General features: G+C 38.7%; 1 protein-coding gene across 1 annotated transcript; it reads right to left on the bottom strand.

Moving 5' to 3' along the window:
- Positions 1–1,247: 1,247 nt before the first annotated feature.
- On the bottom strand, positions 1,248–18,666 carry DGKH (diacylglycerol kinase, eta; the record flags this gene model as incomplete). The annotated part of the gene is made up of 8 exons (XM_010158833.1): positions 1,248–1,337; positions 7,609–7,739; positions 9,130–9,238; positions 9,608–9,727; positions 13,821–13,913; positions 15,713–15,818; positions 17,347–17,513; positions 18,532–18,666. Coding segments are annotated over 8 exons (951 nt in total), but the record flags the coding sequence as incomplete, so codon positions are not given.
- Between the last annotated feature and the right edge of the window lie 276 nt (positions 18,667–18,942).

Raw genomic sequence — 18,942 nt, 5'->3', positions numbered from 1 at the left:
TTGTAAAGAAATGCATACAGAGACTTTTTTAAATTAATAGTAAATTGGCAATGAGTAAAAGCCTACCCCACAAAAATCAAATCAGCTGCTACACTGTAAAACTCTTATGTATGATAAATAAAATTAATTTTACGGAAAAATTTTCCATTAATCTTTCAACCTGCTTTTTGAACAATAGAATAAATAAAACCATTAGTGCCTAAAAGTTCAAATATGCTACAGATGTTTAAGATAACTGAATAACTACAATAAATGCACCATGAGAAAATTCCTTATCGTTTTCCATGCAGGAAGCCAATCGATATTTTTGTGAGGTACCGGTCTTTCAAAAATACTCATAAGTTAGTTACCTGATATACCTTCTGTACACAGTATATTTAAAAATCTAACTGTACAGTGTTTCAATCATATATAATGCATATAATCTGCTGAATATGGCACAAATGCTAATTTTCCACACCCACGCATCCTTTGCCGTAGAACACATTTTAGGCATAACACAACACTGAAGAATAGAAAAGTGCCTGAAACGGAAAAAAAAAAATAAAATAAAGACACTCAAGTAGTAATAAATTAAATCTCATTCAAACCGATATAAAAGTTGTTCAAGTGTTTTTAAGTATCAGAGGTGTCATGCAACAGAACAACGGACGATTCGGGCAGGCACACCATGCACTAGAGTTTGCATTCATGGTATCCCAAGGCAGCTCTCCCCCTTCTGCGTGGCCAGTGAGTGCTGGGTACCTGCGGCACTGTAGGCTCACGTGTCAAACCTCCAGAACCTCTCGGACTCCTGGACAGGAGGTTTCAGGAAGCTACGCCTGGGAAGGATAACCGGACAACCTCAGGCTGTACAGCGGTATCCTGCCGCCGTGTTAAGGAGAGGCGGACTGCGCTGCAGGTAAGCAAAGCGATCGGTTCTCAATTATATTTTTCCAGTCAGTGCAGTTCACCAGAAACCAACCGGTTTACCAAAATGTGCTTATCCGAACTGGCCAAGTTTGCACAGCAAGCAAACCTCTTCACAGAACATATCGCCTTTTCCTCTTTTTTTTCTTTTTGGCACAAATCCATCTGTACTCTTGCAGCAAGCTCTTCACCAGACAAGAATTCAGAGACGCTAGCCTGTACAAACACACCAGTGCTTATTCTTCCACAGAGTAAACTACAAAGACAGCGAAGTGCCTGCAACAGCTCTGCTTCTCCAGCAACTTTCCCTTCTCTCTCTAGGGAGAGCACCAGCGTGATCACACTTCAGACAAAGGGGTGTTCTTGCCGAGCTCTTTAATTCCCTGGAGAATTCGCTTCATATGGCCCACTTTCGTTATCCCCAGGTCCTATAGAAATTAAAAAAAGAGAGAAAAAGAGAGACAAAAGAAACAGAAGAAACTTTATTTACAAAAGGAGAAAAAAACCCTCACCTTGATTATGATCTAGCCATGCAACAGATGTCTAGAAATGTGCTCGCTGCCATCAACACTAACCAGAAAGGATTCTGTGGCACTAGCAAGTGTTGCCTAACAAAAAAAAAAATCGTTGAGAGCGTACAATGAATCTCCCTCTGTCTTGCAGCCAGAAAATTACTTACCTGCAATAATGGCAACCCAAAGCACAGCAGTATCTGTCAAAAGCACCTTTCGCTTGACTTTGTAAGTACAAAAACCTTTCACAATTTCTAGCAAAAAAAGAACAATCTCCCCCTCCTCTCTAACACAGCAATAAAATGCTTGGGAGGATGTGATGGATTAGCGCTTCTGTCCAGCAATGTCACTTGATCTGAGGCCCTGAGATGTCTGTTTTAATCAACAAACACACACATACCCAGTTTCTCGAGGGAAAGTGGATGTAAGGGCTACAGACATGTAGGACAACTTCCCTTCAGAGAGCAATAGAGACCAGGTAAGCATTTGTTTTTCATTCCAAAAATGGCTACACCTCCTAACATGGATCTTCTCCATTAGAGAGCTGGAAGGAAATTTCTCAAGAACATGACAGTCACATCCCAAAGGAAAATATAAAAGCACAAGCGTAAATCTCCTTGTAGCCACCACTAAAGCAATCATATCAACTGAAACATCTCCCATACCGGTTTCTGAAACCCACCTCTGTATGAGTGACAACAGAAAAGAAATTTTTGCAGCAAACTTCTTGCAGCATTAAAAACAGCTTTAGCATCACCCTTTTTCAATTTTGACTGGTCCAGTGGTCAGAGAAGCAGAATGGGATGCCCACCTGTGCTAATGATCCCCAACTGCGCTAATGAATTTTCAGCTCAGTTTGGTGGAAACCTGCTTACCGTATCCATAAAACCCAGCTTTGGAAAAAAAAAAAAAATCTTTAAAATCCTCATGTTAGTCATGTTGAGCAAGTGGCAGATTCAAACACTAGTTATTTGTAGAATCATAGAATCACAGAATGGTTTGGGTTGGCAGGGACCATAAAGACCATCCAGTTCCAGCCCCCCTGCCATGGGCAGGGACACCTTCCACTAGACCAGGTTGCTCAAAGCCTCATCCAGCCTGGCCTTGAACACTTCCAGGGATGGGGCATCCACAGCTTCTCTGGGCAACCTGTTCCAGTGCCTCACCACCCTCACAGCCTTATGTAACTAGATTGTGATTAAATAAATAAAAGGTCCACTATCTATTCTTCTGAAAGAGAAATCCTTTCATTTTAATAAGAAGATTTTCCATTACAAAGACATGAAAAGGACGGGACTGTAATTAAGCAGCTTGAAATTATTACTCTCATACAGAGCGAAAATTGAAACCAAACAAAATATTCTATACACACTCTGCACAAAGACTGTATCTACCTTTCTACAGTCAGAAACCTCAGGAAATCTACACTTTGTGTTACTTAGAAGCGTTAGCACGCAACTCATTTTTCATTTCTCCAAAGCAAGAAAGAGGTGGTAAGATGGGCATGAATTAATTATTTTATTGTAAAGGTACCACAACACAGATTAAAGAAGTGGATTAATATTCAGAGAGTCAAGATTGAATTCCAGTTATGTTAGACATGAAAAAAGAAAAAAAAAGGTTGTTTGTTCAGTAGAAAACTGTCAGTACTATAAATACCTGACCATCCTTTGCAGTATCTGGGCAAGTGTTGTTCATAAACCTATCTGAAAAAAACCTGATTTTCCACGTCACATCAATTTATAAGCACTTAATTAACACATACAGAAATGTAGCACTAATTTTTAAGTTGAAAGAAGTGATGTAGGTAGCAGCTGTTAAACTTATCCCACGATGACAGTAACACAGCATTTTAGATTTGGAGAATTAGATTTAAATCTAAATTTAGATTTCTTGTTTATGCTAAACTTAATTTTCCAATGAATCAAAACCACACACGACTACTGAAATTACTGAAATAGCCTAGCTGCTATGTGGAGGAAATTCTCCACAAGGAAAAACCCATAAGGATACTTTCCAAACCACAGGAAGCCACACATGTATTGAAGGTTAAGAAGTTGCAAATTCTTCAGAACAAACATTTTTCATGAACAGAACTTCTGTTGGATAAGCAACATAGCGAGATGCTGCCAGATTTCAAAGATCAGAGGAAAGAATCATATTATGAAACTCCCAGAAAACTCAGCCACTTTTTTCCACCAGCCTTCACAATGTATTGTCAACGACGCCTATGTTTCAGAGGCAAGAGACTTCAGTTTTATTTCTGTTTGAGTTGAAGTTGCTGTAATGTAGATCACAACAGCAAGCCTCGAGAGCCTTTCCATGATTTTGGGGACCCTTCTGATAAATCCTGCCACACTTCCAGGAAAAAAACAAAACAAAACAAAACAACCACAACCAACAAAAAAAAACTCAGAATTTTTATGCTGTGTAATAGCATCATTTGGAGGAAATGAAGATTTATACATTACTGACACTAGATGCTAACTAAGTATTCTCAGTTTACTACTGGTGCAGGAATGTTTGCAGAAATTCTGTCCTCTCAGAATAAAAGGATCTGCTAGAGCAGCATAAGACGCATCATTCACAACAGCAAAATCCCCAAAGATCTCTGCATTCCTGAGTTTCACCATGCTCTACATTATCTGTCCCTACTTAACTGACTTGTAATTAACAAAAAACCAATTTGACTAAAATACAGTTTTGAAGACAAGACTCCAGCCAGAGTTTGAGGAAGAAAATAGCCCTTCTTTTTCCCCAGCTATGGCCATAAAACAACAGAATCACCTCTTCTTCTGCTCTCCCTAGCCACCTTGCCACTCTAGGCCTTCAACACATAAGGCTCAAAAAATGCTCAAAAGGAAAAAAAAAAAGTTTGGGCAACAAAAAGGCTGATCACAATTCTTGCAACACTTTTCAGGCGTTGTCTGCATTATACTATGGTGATTGCCCATCTGCTTATCCAAGAACCTATTTATACCAGGTTTTCCCCATAGATTTTGGCCAAATGTCCCAGCAGTGTAACACTGCCAAGCAATTCATATATACATTCCTTAAGTTCTTCCAGATGAGAAGCCTACCCCACTTGCATTCCCAGTGGCAAAAGCCATCTAGCATGCCTAAGCCTAACAAATCCTACAAAACATTTTCCATGCAAGAACTTTTTCAAAACACGCTACTGCGAAACACAGAGATGAAATCCTGCCGTTCTCAGCACAGGCTTCAGCTCACCAAGCCGACACGAGGCATGGAAACCCTTTCTCCAAGGAAACTAGCATTGCTGTGGAGTTCTAAGGAGACATCATCCTCGTCCTACCAAATGTGTTGCAGTGCTGACTATTACTAAGCTGTGTGTCTACGGACACAGTTATCAGTGCTAAGAATACCAGCGTTTACTTCAGAAAAATCAGTCTAATTTTCAACACGTTTGCTTGTAAAATGAGGTCAAAAAGTGAGTCACAACAAGCTTTCTTTCTACAGTTTCTACTGAATAGTTTGCAATTCACTGCCCAGCTTTCCTCAAGCAAAATAAAAATCACATGGGTGTAAAAGCTCAAGATGCCCCTAAATAAAATAAGGCATAGTAGGCTGGAGAAAAGGTATTACTGCAGGGGCTGGGTGGGGAGAGGTAATCTGGTTCCTCTTGGTGGTGTTCTCCGTTTGCCAGTTGCCACACAGAGCTGAGAGTGGGACCCACAAGGTACACAGAAATATAATTAGAGGTGTCCAGTTCTTCAGTGAGCATATCGATCTATTTCAGTGATGTGTGCAAACAGCGAGCTTCTTCAAACCCTTTTCCCTACTGCTTTTTGTCTCTGCTTTCGACTACAGAAAGAAAGGAGGGCACAGAGGTTTCAATTAAAACAGGCAACGATTTTTTCCGTTGTAGACATGAGAGGTAATAGAAGTAAATCGAAGCACATGACTTAAGAGCTTGTGAATCAATGGTGAGCCCATTTAGCTTGGCAGGAAGCAGAGGCCTTGCACTGGAGGAGAGGCTGTAGACAGATTATAGCTCACAAAAGCACTGACGACTCATCTGCACACCTCGACAGTCAAAGGGAGGAAAAATTAAAGGGCTGCTTGTGACGTGTTCCTCATTTCCTAGCTACCATATTACACATCTTGACACCAATCCAGGTCACTGGCCAGGAAACTGCAGGCTCCCTGAGCCACCCTTAATTGGTTCCCTGCAGAGATCGCGCCCCGTATGTAATGAACAGGGCAAGTGCTAAACTGTGCTATCTAAATTCAGCGTTGCTACACAGTGCACAAGCCAGGCTTGGCCGAAAGCCTGGCCTACCTCTCGAACAGCACCGCTGGGGGAGCTCTCAGCTCTGCTAACGAGCAGATGGGATGATTCTAGCGCAAGACGTCTGCTAGCACAGGATATATATACCCTTGGCACCTCGTGTAGAGCAACTCCTCGCCCAGCTATGCTGAGCAATTTAAAACCTGCATACGTGCTTCCAGGCAGCACTAAACAGGAGAGTAAGAGTCTGTCTCTGTAGGCTCTAACACAAGATTTTAGATGTTTCAGGGCATAGGCTGGATCTATGCTGAATCAGCATGAATCTTAGCAGCAGGGATGCTCTGCTCTCCGTGAAGAACTTCTTCCTGATATCTAATCTAAACCTCCCCACTTTCAATTTAAACCCGTTACCCCTTGTCCTGTCACTACAGGCCCTTGCAAAAAGCCCCCTCTCAGCTTCCTTGTAGCCCCTTCAGGTACTGGAAGGCTGCAATAAGGCATGTCTAGTTTAAAAGACCAATCTTACTATTATTTATTCCAGAAAATTTGACTTTTTTTAAAAAAATTAAGATGTCTTAACATTTTATAGCAAACTTATGCATCACGTCATGCTGAGTTTCTCAGTTAAATACAAATTTGTTCAGGGCCCACTCAAACCAGGGACTTGCAACATCCATCAATGGAAGGTTGTGGCGGACTGCTTGCAGAGTTTTCTATTTCTAAAGTTTTGCAGAGGGGGATTGTCCTGAAACTGACCCTCCATGTCAGGAACTATCCTGACAGAAAAGCATTTAACTTTCATGGAAAGAAGTTTAGGCAAACTAACACCAAAGGGTAAAATAATACACAACACCTAAACAGATCATCTCAAACAGAGGTATCTTCAGCAGCTGCATTCTGCTGCAACAGTCACGCAATGTAAGCACTACCTTATAATGTCAGGATTTCGTAGTATGTAAGAAGCTTCACAAAAAATGGCACATCTGTATGAAAGTATTGCCTCTATCTGGAGACAACTGCACTGTGGCTAGAGCGATGACTTGCACTCTAAATGTTTGTGATATGTACAATATCCTATTTCCTCTTTTATGTGCTAAAAGCAGTTGCAAAACACATTATCAAGACTCATTACTATTTAGTTCCTGGAAAAAGTAATGTAATGAATCCCCAAAGATACAGCCTCTATTACATATAATGGATGCACTTAAGTAATTCTTGAAAAAAGGCCAGCGAGCTCAAATAACAGCCTCACACTGCTAGGTAACATTTCTCCCTGCAAAACCTATCAATCTGGTCTTAGAGGAAGGAAGTTCTACAGTCTTGGAGACAAAAGAAAGTTCTCTTTTTTTACACCTATATAGCTAAAATCAGGCAGAGGTTGGTCGGGGACAAGAAAACCTATTGCAAAGGTCTATTTGACATACAAACACCAACATAAGTCCAATGCCTCAATTTACTATGCTGCTAATCTCTCACACACCCACTACATCCAATATATATATACAATAAGTCACCTGAAGCAGGTCAGCTGCTCGTAGTTGCTGACCTTGCAGTTTGATAGATTCAAAATTAGTGCCACCACCTTCAACTGATCCATACTGATCCTATTTAATGGGAACAGTGAACTCTTGAAGATAACATTATACCACACTGATGTCAGTACGATATCAAATGTGCTTTTCCTATGTCTTCTGACATAAACCATAATGCTATCATTCTACATAAAATGGCAAAAACCACAGAAATTCTTGGTTGCGAGTACAAGTCAGCACTTCAGAAATCCAGGCCAAAGGACAGCACGTATTAGTTTATTGCATATTTGCACAGTGTAAGCCAAGCTACAAGCACATAACAAGTGCAGGGAAAGAAGAAAAGTTGGTTGTTGTTTTGTCAAAGAAAATGGTCAATAGCAGAAAAGTAGCACAAAGGAAATACCTTAAGATCTCGCCTTTCCAGATGTAAAAGCTCAGAGCCTCGGATGTCATGGCTGATGAAGATTTCTTTGTACTCTCCCAAACTGAGCAGATCCAGCCAAGCAGCAACTTCATCTGTGCCCCATTTTTGAACTACCAAAGTTAAGAGCAAAACGCCCTTAATTTCTACATGCTCAAATGCATCACAAGCAAAGGTTAGGCCAAAGAGAGTGGAAAACAGAGTAGAATTGCCGTGCTAGCGAAGGGAAAGGTTAGAGGTGTCATTTCCACAAAAACTGACAATTTCTGTTTCACATGCAGGTTACAGGTTAGCAGTTAACATGAGAAAGTATCTAAACAAAGTTGGGGTTCTTTGCTTTGCAGCCATGCTTTCAGCTTTACTCCAGTTTCTTCAGTAAAGCCTTGAAAACCTCATGTCCCAACAAATTCACATAAAACCATCTTAGGATCAGTGACGCAAAGACTAACGTTGTTCTGCTTTATACCATTAATTTATTAGTAGTCATCCAGGGAGGGGAGAAGCCTTCAAAAACTAATTACCATGTGAAATTAAAATATCAACCATACCTCAAATATAGCAATGGCAGCAAGCAAGTCCAGTTTTAATTAACGTTTTCTAGTATTCTTAATTAATGCAACAAGTATTCTTTAAGCTCCTGTGTTACACAGGCCATTAATAAGCTCTCTGTAAAACATTGTTCTCTAAGGTCAGTTGCCCACATTAGTCCTAATAAGACCACATTTATTGAAAAAAAAAAATAGTTATGCTACTTATTGCTATTAATCTTGCAACTTCATTCAATGCTGATCAATTTTACATTGAAGTGAAATCTGAAGTCTAATCTGAACACTGAAGTCTGATCAACAACTGCAAGATCTTGCAGATTATGACCAACTGTCCATTAAAAAGACAAAGATGTAGTAATAGTTTTAGGACCATCTGATCACTGATTAACTCCTGGACATAATCTTAAGGAAATAAGTTCATGGATAAGAGTGGGAAGAGAGGAGAGTGGAGTTTGTTCAACTTCTAATTAAAAAAATCAGTATTGACTATCATGGTTTTTTGTTTGCTTTGTCTCACTTGCTGAACTTAAAACACATCTGAAATTTAAGAATAACTGGTTAATTAAACCAGTGTGATAAAAGCTACTGCGCACCTTCTGAAACTAACCTGAAACACCTGAATTGGAGCTTCACAGGGAAACAACGTGTTTACCTACAACTTGGCGTTGCTATGAGTTGCTACACCACCAAAGACACAGGTCCTGTTGCATGATAAAACTATCTAAATATTTTCACACTAGTTCTTTGGTTCACTTGGAAGCCTTGGGGTCCTACTGAATGCTTTCTAAATGCACTGAAAGAAATCTTCACCATAATGAAGATGCCAGTTAGCTCAGTTGCTTTTCACTTTGACTTTTAGATAAAGAGCATCATGTCAGCTCTTAACAAAAAAAACCCCATAAAATCACATTTTCCCCAAATGCTACTATTTTTCTTGTAATTTCAAAACACATACCAGGCTGAGGGCTGGTCTTATGCTTCTGAACTTTCTCTTTTTTAAACTTTGGCACTATGCGAAACACTGTACTTCTGTTGTTTCTTTTAGCATAATCCAGAGGAGGATCCTGCATGAAAGAAGAGGTAACATAGTTACCTTTAATTAATGGAAAACAAGTTAAAATATATGGTTGACATGGGAATTCATAGTGAATCTCAGAAACCAAGACCAAATTTACTTCTGTAAAGAATAACATTAGGATTTCAGTCTATACTTGTTTCATTTATTAATTAACTATCCAAAACCCTGACATTCACAAAAGGGAAGGAAACACAAAAAAAGCCTTAAGCTTGGATGCTTGTTCACAGCAGACAGAAAGGATCCAGCATCACTACTGAACCTGCCTCTCCAGATCACGATGTTTTCTAACTTATTCGTCCCTATCGAAAGAAAATTAAGTTCAGTGAGAAACAGGAAGTATTCAAATCAAACTTACCTCATCATCATTTGGCTGAAAAACATAATAAAGCCAAGGTATCTCAGCAAGTTTTCTCAACTCTATTTCTACGCTGTGCAAAGCATCAGACAACAGCTCTTCATGAGGGGCTTCTAACTGCTGTTCATAAACAGGCCAGAAAATAAGTATTTTTAGTTTTGTTAATATAATAACATTGAATTCTAGATATATTGTTGCCACACACAAACAGATGACTACTTCACAGTAAGTGTAAACAAATAATCTTACCAAATTAGATTTTCCTTCAGAGATGGGTCAGACCACCCTGACACTACATTTAGTATGGCCCCAACCACAAAGGGATGACTGAGACAGCCGAGACTTTTGGTGTAGACCTGCTGTCAATCACTGTCATCATTCACCAGACTCCTGAGTCTCCAAAGAGCCAAAGGTATCTGGTAACGCCAATTAGAACACATTAGAAATGGAGACTACCAGCACAAGGGAGATAAAACTTGAGCAGAAGAAGAGGAGCCTGGAAAATCCTTGTATGAAAAGTGGTGTAAAAAAATTAAATACATGGTAGTACGTCTGAGTTATCATCTGCAAATGTCTTCATGTGATGGATTACTCTCTCATCGTCAAGTAAGAGGAAATGGACCTTACCAAAGATGATCCATTTCCAAAAGCCTTCCAGCGAGGATACAATATCTGCACTACTCCTTCTAAACAGGTGAGACATGGAGTGATAGCAACTGCTGCTAGCTGAGGGTGGGAAGAACGGGGACCAGGCATGGAAGAGGGACATGATTGCAGCCGCAGATGGGAGGTCAAAGAGGAAAAGAAAGTGGTAGCAGTGTAAAAATCTTGGGACTTGCTGGCCTAAAGGAATTTGGCTCTATCAACACTTTGAGAACCCTATGGAGGTACCAGTTTTCCTCAAAATCCCGTTTTGAAAACTATTCTGCTGCTGCTGTGTGAGTCAAACGTGAGGAAGAGGTAAGGCAGGCAGCTGGCAAAGCTGGTTTTGGCTTATCTGGTGTTGCTGAAATACCATTTTGAGGTTCAATCCTGGAATGAGTTCCTTGGAATCACTACTAAAGCAATCTGAACATCTATTTCTCTCTTTGAAGTAAAACAAGTCCCAGAGCAGTGAAGACTATCCTTCTGAAAGGATCTAATTAAGTAATATTCTAGTGAATGTATTTTTAAAATGGAGTTGTAAGAGAATCTTTGATTGCTAGTGCTGGGGAAAGGCTTTGATGTTCTTGGGGTTTGGCGACAAGTTACAAGCCCCCATTAATTTATCCTGCCTAACAAAAACTCACTTCCTTTGCTTCAGCAGCTTGCATAGGCTATCACCTTTCAACGGAGAAACCCTCTTCAGTGAGATATTGCTGTTCAGTATAGCAATACTGGAAATGTAAGCTCCCTCTTGTGATCGTGTTCTTTTCTAAAGCTCACAGAATTCAGCACCCATAAGCAGACTCTGATCCTTTGTTTGCCTTCCCTTTTTTTCCCATATGAAGAGTTCAGTTATATTTGGAGCACAATGGAATACCCACCTGTCTTTCAAAAAGTTACAACTGTTCTCGTGTTTTCATTTTTTAAAAGTTATTTAAGTAATCTATTTTATATAAATGAGTGAAGCAAAAACTCCTCTCTTTCTCAACAAGCACTGGTCTTTGCTTGATTCTCAAAGGAAAACATTTTGCTTGAGGATAAAAGAAACCTTTCATCTGATGGTGGGGAAGTGTATGCATTAGCAATATTGTTCCTGAAATAAACCCAAACCAATCATGCAATTCTGGTGAAGGAGGAGTCAGCAATTTAGGGTAAATTCTCCTAGACCATCTAGGAAAAACTTCTGATTTCCAAAGGGAAAATTAACACTATGAATGAAACACCAAAGATTCAGTGTTTTTTCAATTCCTTCCCAAGTTAAATTTTTAATATGAAAGTACTTGATTTTAGTGAGCTCAGATAATTTCATTCAATTTAAATGAAGCATTCTGTCATACTTCTCCCTTAATACACTGGAAAACTGTGTTCTGTTCCAGACTAGAAATGCTTTTAAAGAAGCAAAAAACTGAAAAAGTACTTTTAGAAAATATCTAGACAAAATGTGACTTTTAAAATTTTTTTCCAAAGTGTATTCCAGCCATAACCAGCTGGGAGATTCCACAAATCAGCTCCATTGTCCCATCTACTTCACTAAAAATGGTATTTATAGGTAATTCACTCTCTGATGTCACCTAGCTATTACTGTTGTATGAACTTTTAAAATCATACCTTGCAGGAGGTGGCAGAAGTCACAGTCTCCTTGTATAAGGATTTACATTTCTTTTGTCTCCTTCAGGAGCCATAACAGAAAGACTCAAGAGCCAGTAAATGGCAACCAAGGAAAAAGCTTAACAAGTACTGTATGCAATAAAGGCATCAATTTACTGCTATCAGGAGCTTTGATCACAAAAGAGAGGGGTGAAGGAGAATTGAAGAGGCAAATAAAAGCCTAAGAGGAGGACCTCAAAGAAAAAAGGTCCATCTTTGTCAGAGGAGAAAGGTCATTTGGAGAACAGTGTATGATGGCAGTGGCTGATGCATCAATCCACACCTTACATTTTGTCTTTTTCTATATTAATAGAGGGACCAACATAAACGTAGCTTCAGCATTTATAAAATACCTGACATAAAATTAAGCAGGGAGCCTCGCTATTATCACAGTGAAACACAGTTCTAAACAAGCACGATGTCAAATGAGTGCAACAGACATCTCCAGAAGATTATCCCGGTATCTTCCAAAGAGCCTTTTTATTAAAAAATGGGTTTGATGTATACTCATGAAGACATTTGCACAGACCATAATGAGAAGCAGAAATACAACATGTAAAAATCAGAAACGGAAAAATGAATCAAATTAAGCTTTGGAGCCTGAATAAGGGACCAGTTCAACCACACAATGAGATCACAACTGGCTGTAGAAAAGGTAAAGTTCCAATGAGAAGGTTTCCATAATAAGATTATTTCCAGACTGCCTTGATAAATTACACTACTCCTAGTACTGCATCACCAACTTAAACCTTTTCTTCTAACTCCTCTTCCTAAACCATTTTAAAATTTTAACAGATTTCCCTGTTTTGATTCTCCATTCAATCTGAAATACAGGGATTAGTAATAGCAACTTCAAAAAAAAGAGCAGGTATTTTTCCCTTTTCTGGGACAAAAACATCTAATGGATAACTTTCCATTCCAAAGACTCATAAAATAGATCATATGAGCCTAATCTTTGACTATTTCTGGAACTGGTTATTAGTCTTCAGACTATATTAACTTCTGGTTACTGTAGAACAGACTCGTACAATTTATCACCTGTGTAAAAAGGTACCTGAACCTGCAGAGGTAAGTTTCATACCCTAACTCAGCTAAATTAACACAATCCTATTGAGACTCATTTTTAATTATTACATTTAAATAAACAGTAAGTTAGTAATAAATCTGCTTTTGAATCCAAATGTAAAATGTAACTGTTCCTACTATCATCTTAATGTAAAACTGGTCCAACACAGAAAAACTGACATCTTTCTTCTCTTCACAGTGTCACATATAGAGATTTTCAAGTTGTATATCCAGGTACAACAACTCTTGACCAGTCTTCATCATTTTAGGCACAAAACACTAGCCAAAGAAAAAGATGTGAAGTCTTCAAGCACCACCAGATGCCTACTGAACACTTACCAGTTAAAGGTTGTAAAATAATTCCTGACGGGTATCAGAACAAGGGTGAGATTTACTTGCTCATATTAGATCTGTAGAAGTTGAGTATGTGTGAGTCTAAACCGCTCTCACCCCAGATTTTCTTTGAACTCTGAAGACAGCCACATAATAGAACTCCAGAAGTTCTCTTAAATGCTAACCTCCAGAAGGCGATTTATCTTTTTCTAAGGTAGGCCTCCAAGCTGAGCGTGAACAACCTCAACAGGGATACATATTTCTCTCTACTGATTATTGAAAAGAAGAGCCCAGGCAATGACCTTTTAGATCTCTGAAGTGAGGTAAGATGGATGCTAACCTAGGACATGAATTTCATAACTCATCCCAATCCAAACCACAAATGCAGTGCAGTATCCTCCAATCAGCCTTACAGAGTTTCGTGTAGCATGTCATAAACCCTGTGCCCATTTAAAAAATCAGCAAAGAACAAGTCACATATAATCTGAATGAGGGAATAAACCCACGTATTTTGTGACCTTACCAAAGGAACTCTTCCTACGAGCAGAGATTCAGTTTCATTATGTAGGGCCTTCACATTGACAGCTATTTCCATGGCAGTGTTTCTGGTAAGGCTCTGGGGAATAACAAGCATAAAAGTTATTTGAAGGGATGCAAGTCAGACTCAGAATAAGTTCTTTAGGCTTACAGCACAGATCTTAAGCATCCTCTACTAGAAGAAACACATCAATTTAGCTCTACACTGACAACTTCTTCAGCTCTGAGAACAGAAAACAAAAACGCAGCATCTATTTACTGTCTTTTCCCCAACCTCATTTCATATCACTTTATACAGCCCTGAAGATCATCCAGTGACCAGCCACCCATGAGATGAACCCATGATTTGTATGGATGACAAAGGCCAGCAGAAAAGTTGTGGGTCTTATTTAACAACTGATGATCCAAACTTTTCACCTTATCCTCTGCAGAAGTAAGCTGCTAGCCATATTTGAAGAAGCAAAAGGTTAACCAATATATTCACCATACGTAAAACTTACGTTAGACACAGACACTCCCTACCTAATTAATCTTTTTTTGGTCCAATCCTTTAAAACACCTAGATTGTCTAGTGTGAAGAGAGAAACCAAGAAACTGATTTCCCCCCACCCTCTCTACATTCTCTGCATCACACCTGGATAACAGTAAAGCATGAAAATGTCTATGAATTGACCTGTAAGTAGTAAGAGCATTTGTTCAGCCTCTGTCATGCCTCTGCTCTGTGTCTGGGGACAGAGACTGCCTACACAGTTGTCTGCAAACAGACGTGAGCTTACTTTGCCTATTGTTTCTGCTGCTTGCTGACCCGAGTTTGGGTTATTCATGCTCAGAGCTGCATTAGTACATCACCTCACTTGATTTAATTAGCACTGCTGCATCACTGTAGGATGAGCACCCATGGCTGAGGACCTCTGTGGCAGATGGAGCAAATTCTCAACTTCTAAAAGGCAACAGACATACTCTTACCATGCCCCTAATCCAAGCTCCTCATCTGTAGTGACAGGATAGGGGTAATGGGTTTAAATTGAAAGTGGGGAGGTTTAGATTAGATATCAGGAAGAAGTTCTTCCTGGAGAGGGTGGTGAGGCACTGGAACAGGTTGCCCAGAGAAGCTGTGGATGCCCCATCCCTGGAAGTGTTCAAGGCCAGGCTGGATGAGGCTTTGAGCAACCTGGTCTAGTGGAAGGTGTCCCTGCCCATGGCAGGGGGCTTGGAACTGGATGGGCTTTCAGGTCCCTTCCCACCCAAACTATTCTGTGATTCTGTGATCTCCGTTTTGACTGCTCACTGGCCCCTGCAAAAACATGCAGAAGGTCTGCATTTTAAGTGTCATTAAAGGCCCTTTCTAATATTCAGCGTTCATAACAGAAAATATCAGCGGGGGAGGACAATGCTAAATGCAGAAACTGCATCTACTGCCTTCTCAGATACCGTATCGATCTAACATCAGGAGGGTGATCCTCCTCTTTAAGAGTACTCTGTGAAAAGGCAGTTCTCCTAACTCCCATTCCTGGTATTATTAATAAATTTCAGAATCACTAAGCATGATCTCTACCAAATTCATCAGTTATGGGGTGTTTCCCGGTGCATGTGAAGGGCTGAGAGTCCCTACTGCTAGAGAGCATCTGCAGAATCAGAATTTTCCCTTTACTTTCATCTTCGAAAAAGTGACAAAAAAGGGAAGAAGACATAGCATCCATTCATCTGTTAAGCAATTTCTCTTAAATTTGAGCATGTGTATGTATATTTAGAAGTTTTGATCATCCAACTTGTTTTAATATGAGTACAGGAAGTACAATAAAGCTCCCATGTCACAAGCTTATGCCCACAGATATTACAGCTTATTTACTCATACATAAATCTCTGTCCTTCCTTTACCTCAGGAAACCTTGGGTTGGCTTTATTTAACGCATGTGAACATGCATTAACAGCATGAGCAAGCTCCTGCTCCAAGAGGCCATGTATTTTTGCTGCTTCACAGATTCTACAAAAATATAAAAAAAGAGAATAATATTTCTCACCTCATTTAAAGAATAATTGTTAACCACAACATTATCAGAGGAGAAAACATACAAAGGTATGATTCATGAAACACTTCTTTATAACAAAAGTTGAATTCCAAGTATCTCTTAAAGCAACACAGCACCTCATATAAAAGATATCCATAACATAGATGATTTATTCTGCTATGAAATACTGAGACACATTCATTTATATCAGGACACAAATGCTACATAAAAATTGTACCAAAAAATGCTGAGGCTATTAATTCAAATAAACTATAGAAGAAAATCCTAGCATGTAAAGATAATTTACTTCAAGTTACCTTAAAACCCATGACACTTATTTTACAGATGTGACACTGAAATTGGCTGCAATCATTGAGATTATGGGAGGTCCAGCTGTAATTTCAACCTCAGGACAATCTCTAGAACAGTAAGGTTTTTAAGCTGTCTTGGCTAAACTTCACTTTGGGTAATTTATAACCTAAATTATTCTTCTATGTCTACTTAAGTCACCAGTACATTATAAAAAGAGTATATAGCTCTTCAATTCCTTTCTTACATTACCAGCGCAGCTTAACACATACTCCAAGAACTGATTCTGATACTTAAGATAATTTATCATGATGAACTGAACAGCAGCTTTCTAAAGTGTTCTGATTAAAAAAAAAAAACAACACCCTTTTAAAAAAGAACTAGGTTATCATTCTGTGAAAACTGAAGTGTCTTCTTTATTAAAACACCTTCATCTCAGGAAGAAAGTAGTTTCTCAAAATAAGCAAGGCTGTGGGATCAGTTTTATACCATCAGCCCACTCTCATCTCAACCCATACATCTTACTGAAGTGTCCAGGGGCACAGAGATGAGGATTTTGAGCATTAGGAACGAAACAGAAAGCTGCAGTGACAATGAATGAGTGGATGAACGCAAAAAGGTGTGAAAATTTTATCTGGCAATTTGGGCTCCCTGAATGTTGGTGTATTAACTGTCTACTTGTACAATATTTTAAGCAAACTTTCAGTTTTATTGAAAAGTGCTCACAGTAAAAATGTGAGTAACAAGGCTTTAAGGAGAAATAAGGTCAGGAGGAGTTAAGGCCAGATGGATACATCCACACTGTTGACTTCTAAGGGATTTTTTTTTTCAATAAATGTATTTTTTCTTTTGCATAAAATGACAAGTTTCAATCAAAAACCTCTCTGCAAACAAGCTTTCCACTTTTCCATTTCCACTGCTCCCTCAGAAAGTCATTTTTCACAAGAAAAAAAATACATAAACATATGAAAATAAAATTTGACAAGTACGTAAGAAATACATATACTAACAGTTTAAGCCTTAAAAATAAAATACCATAAAACTAATTTGATTAAAAAAATAACTGATAGAGTGAACACTAAACATTATTCAAAAACCAGGGACAATACACACTTTTATGCCTATGTATGCATTTGCATGAATAATTCAGTCTTGGTTTCTAGGTTACCAAACCAAACATTAATTTCACTGTACCTGGTAATAAGTTCTTCTGCAGCTTGTGAGCACAGCTGGATCTGTGCAACTTCCTCCTCCGTAGCCAACTCAACAGCCTGCTGAGGGTACAAGGGAGATCGAATGACAGGTTTACAGGAATCATACTTCTGTTTGTCTTCCCAAGACTTCAGGGTGTTTTCAAAGGCCTAATCAAAATGAATTATACATTCAGTTCACAGCACTTGAAGTATTCTTACTAGGTTTAAAATTTGTTTTTATATTTTATATAAATTTTAATTCATATAAAATGTTAGTTAAAATTAATTTAACGAATAAAGATATTTTAGTTTACATTTTATATAAAGAATCCCAACTGTATAAATAATAATATGATAATATGACATTTAACTTCTTTAACTCAGTTTAGAGAACAAGTCACATCCAAAAGCTCTATCTCCCCCCAGTTATCCTCATTAAATGTCTTCCAAAACAATAAAAACACAAAGACACTCGTACTATAAGCACATTTTGTGCAGATAGCAATATCCAAATCTGAAACTAATACCATATTCAAACTTAAAAATAGTGGGAAAAAGTAACAGATTTACTAAAATAGAGTTAAAATGCCATTAACTCCACCCTAAATTCAACATGCCGTTAGTGGACACAGGATTGAGGGGCCTTTCACACCGTAATCCTAGACCAGTGTGAACTCTCCAGTGGCTTTCTGACTACATACTGCTTGTGTCTGAAACTGCGTCATGGGGGTGAGGGAGGATTAGCAGGACAGAGGGGAGAGAAATATGCAGACAGTTATTCTGGAAGATGGAGATTATAGAATTTTTGCTATTTATGCAACTGTGTTAAAAATTCTCGTATGCAATTGTGTATAACACATCTGGAGGAGGAGAAGGAGAAGGAAGAGGAGGAGAAGGAGGAGAGAAAGAAAGGAAGGTTATAAAATTTTGACCATTATTCTTCTTACTGTATATATTAGTAAGAATACAGGAATAGCACTAACAAAACTGATAAAAGCTAACAAAGAGCTGTATCACTTACATAAAAGAACAATAATCTGTCCATCTTAATACTGAAATTATATAACTAAATAATTATATAAATAGAAAACTTTTTTAAGCACTATTTATTCATGTTAAACTGAATCAAATTATTACAGAAACGATGTTAGTAGGGGTATCTCGTAACACACTTTCTACAACATACTCTGTCTCGTGTTAGCATCTGAGCTCTGTTTTTATGTATGATCTTAATAACTCCTGGGGGCTGGATCCACGCCTCTCCATCAACTTGCACTGGAACCCCTTCATCACCAAGTATGGTGATCTTTACTGACCGACACTGGAAAAAAACCAAACACGTTATTTTACAGAGCAATAAATACTCATGAAACTGACAGGCCACCTGAAGTATGTTGATTACTAGGAGCTGTGGCTTCCCTCCAGGACTGTCTCAAGGACAAAGCACTTTTATACTTCATTCATCATCGAAGACAATTTGTTATCCGTTAAAATTAAAACAATGTCAGTGTTTTATTAATGTATAGGGTGGTGGTCATCAAGAGTACCACTGCTTGCCAGCATTCTTTTCCTTCAGGCAGCACCAGTAAAAATAGAA

This window comes from Eurypyga helias, unplaced genomic scaffold (assembly GCF_000690775.1).
Source record: "Eurypyga helias isolate BGI_N326 unplaced genomic scaffold, ASM69077v1 scaffold10949, whole genome shotgun sequence".
Lineage (NCBI taxonomy): Eukaryota > Metazoa > Chordata > Aves > Eurypygiformes > Eurypygidae > Eurypyga > Eurypyga helias.
Note: the sequence above shows the minus strand (reverse complement) of the source record. Positions and strands in the feature narration are given on the sequence as shown.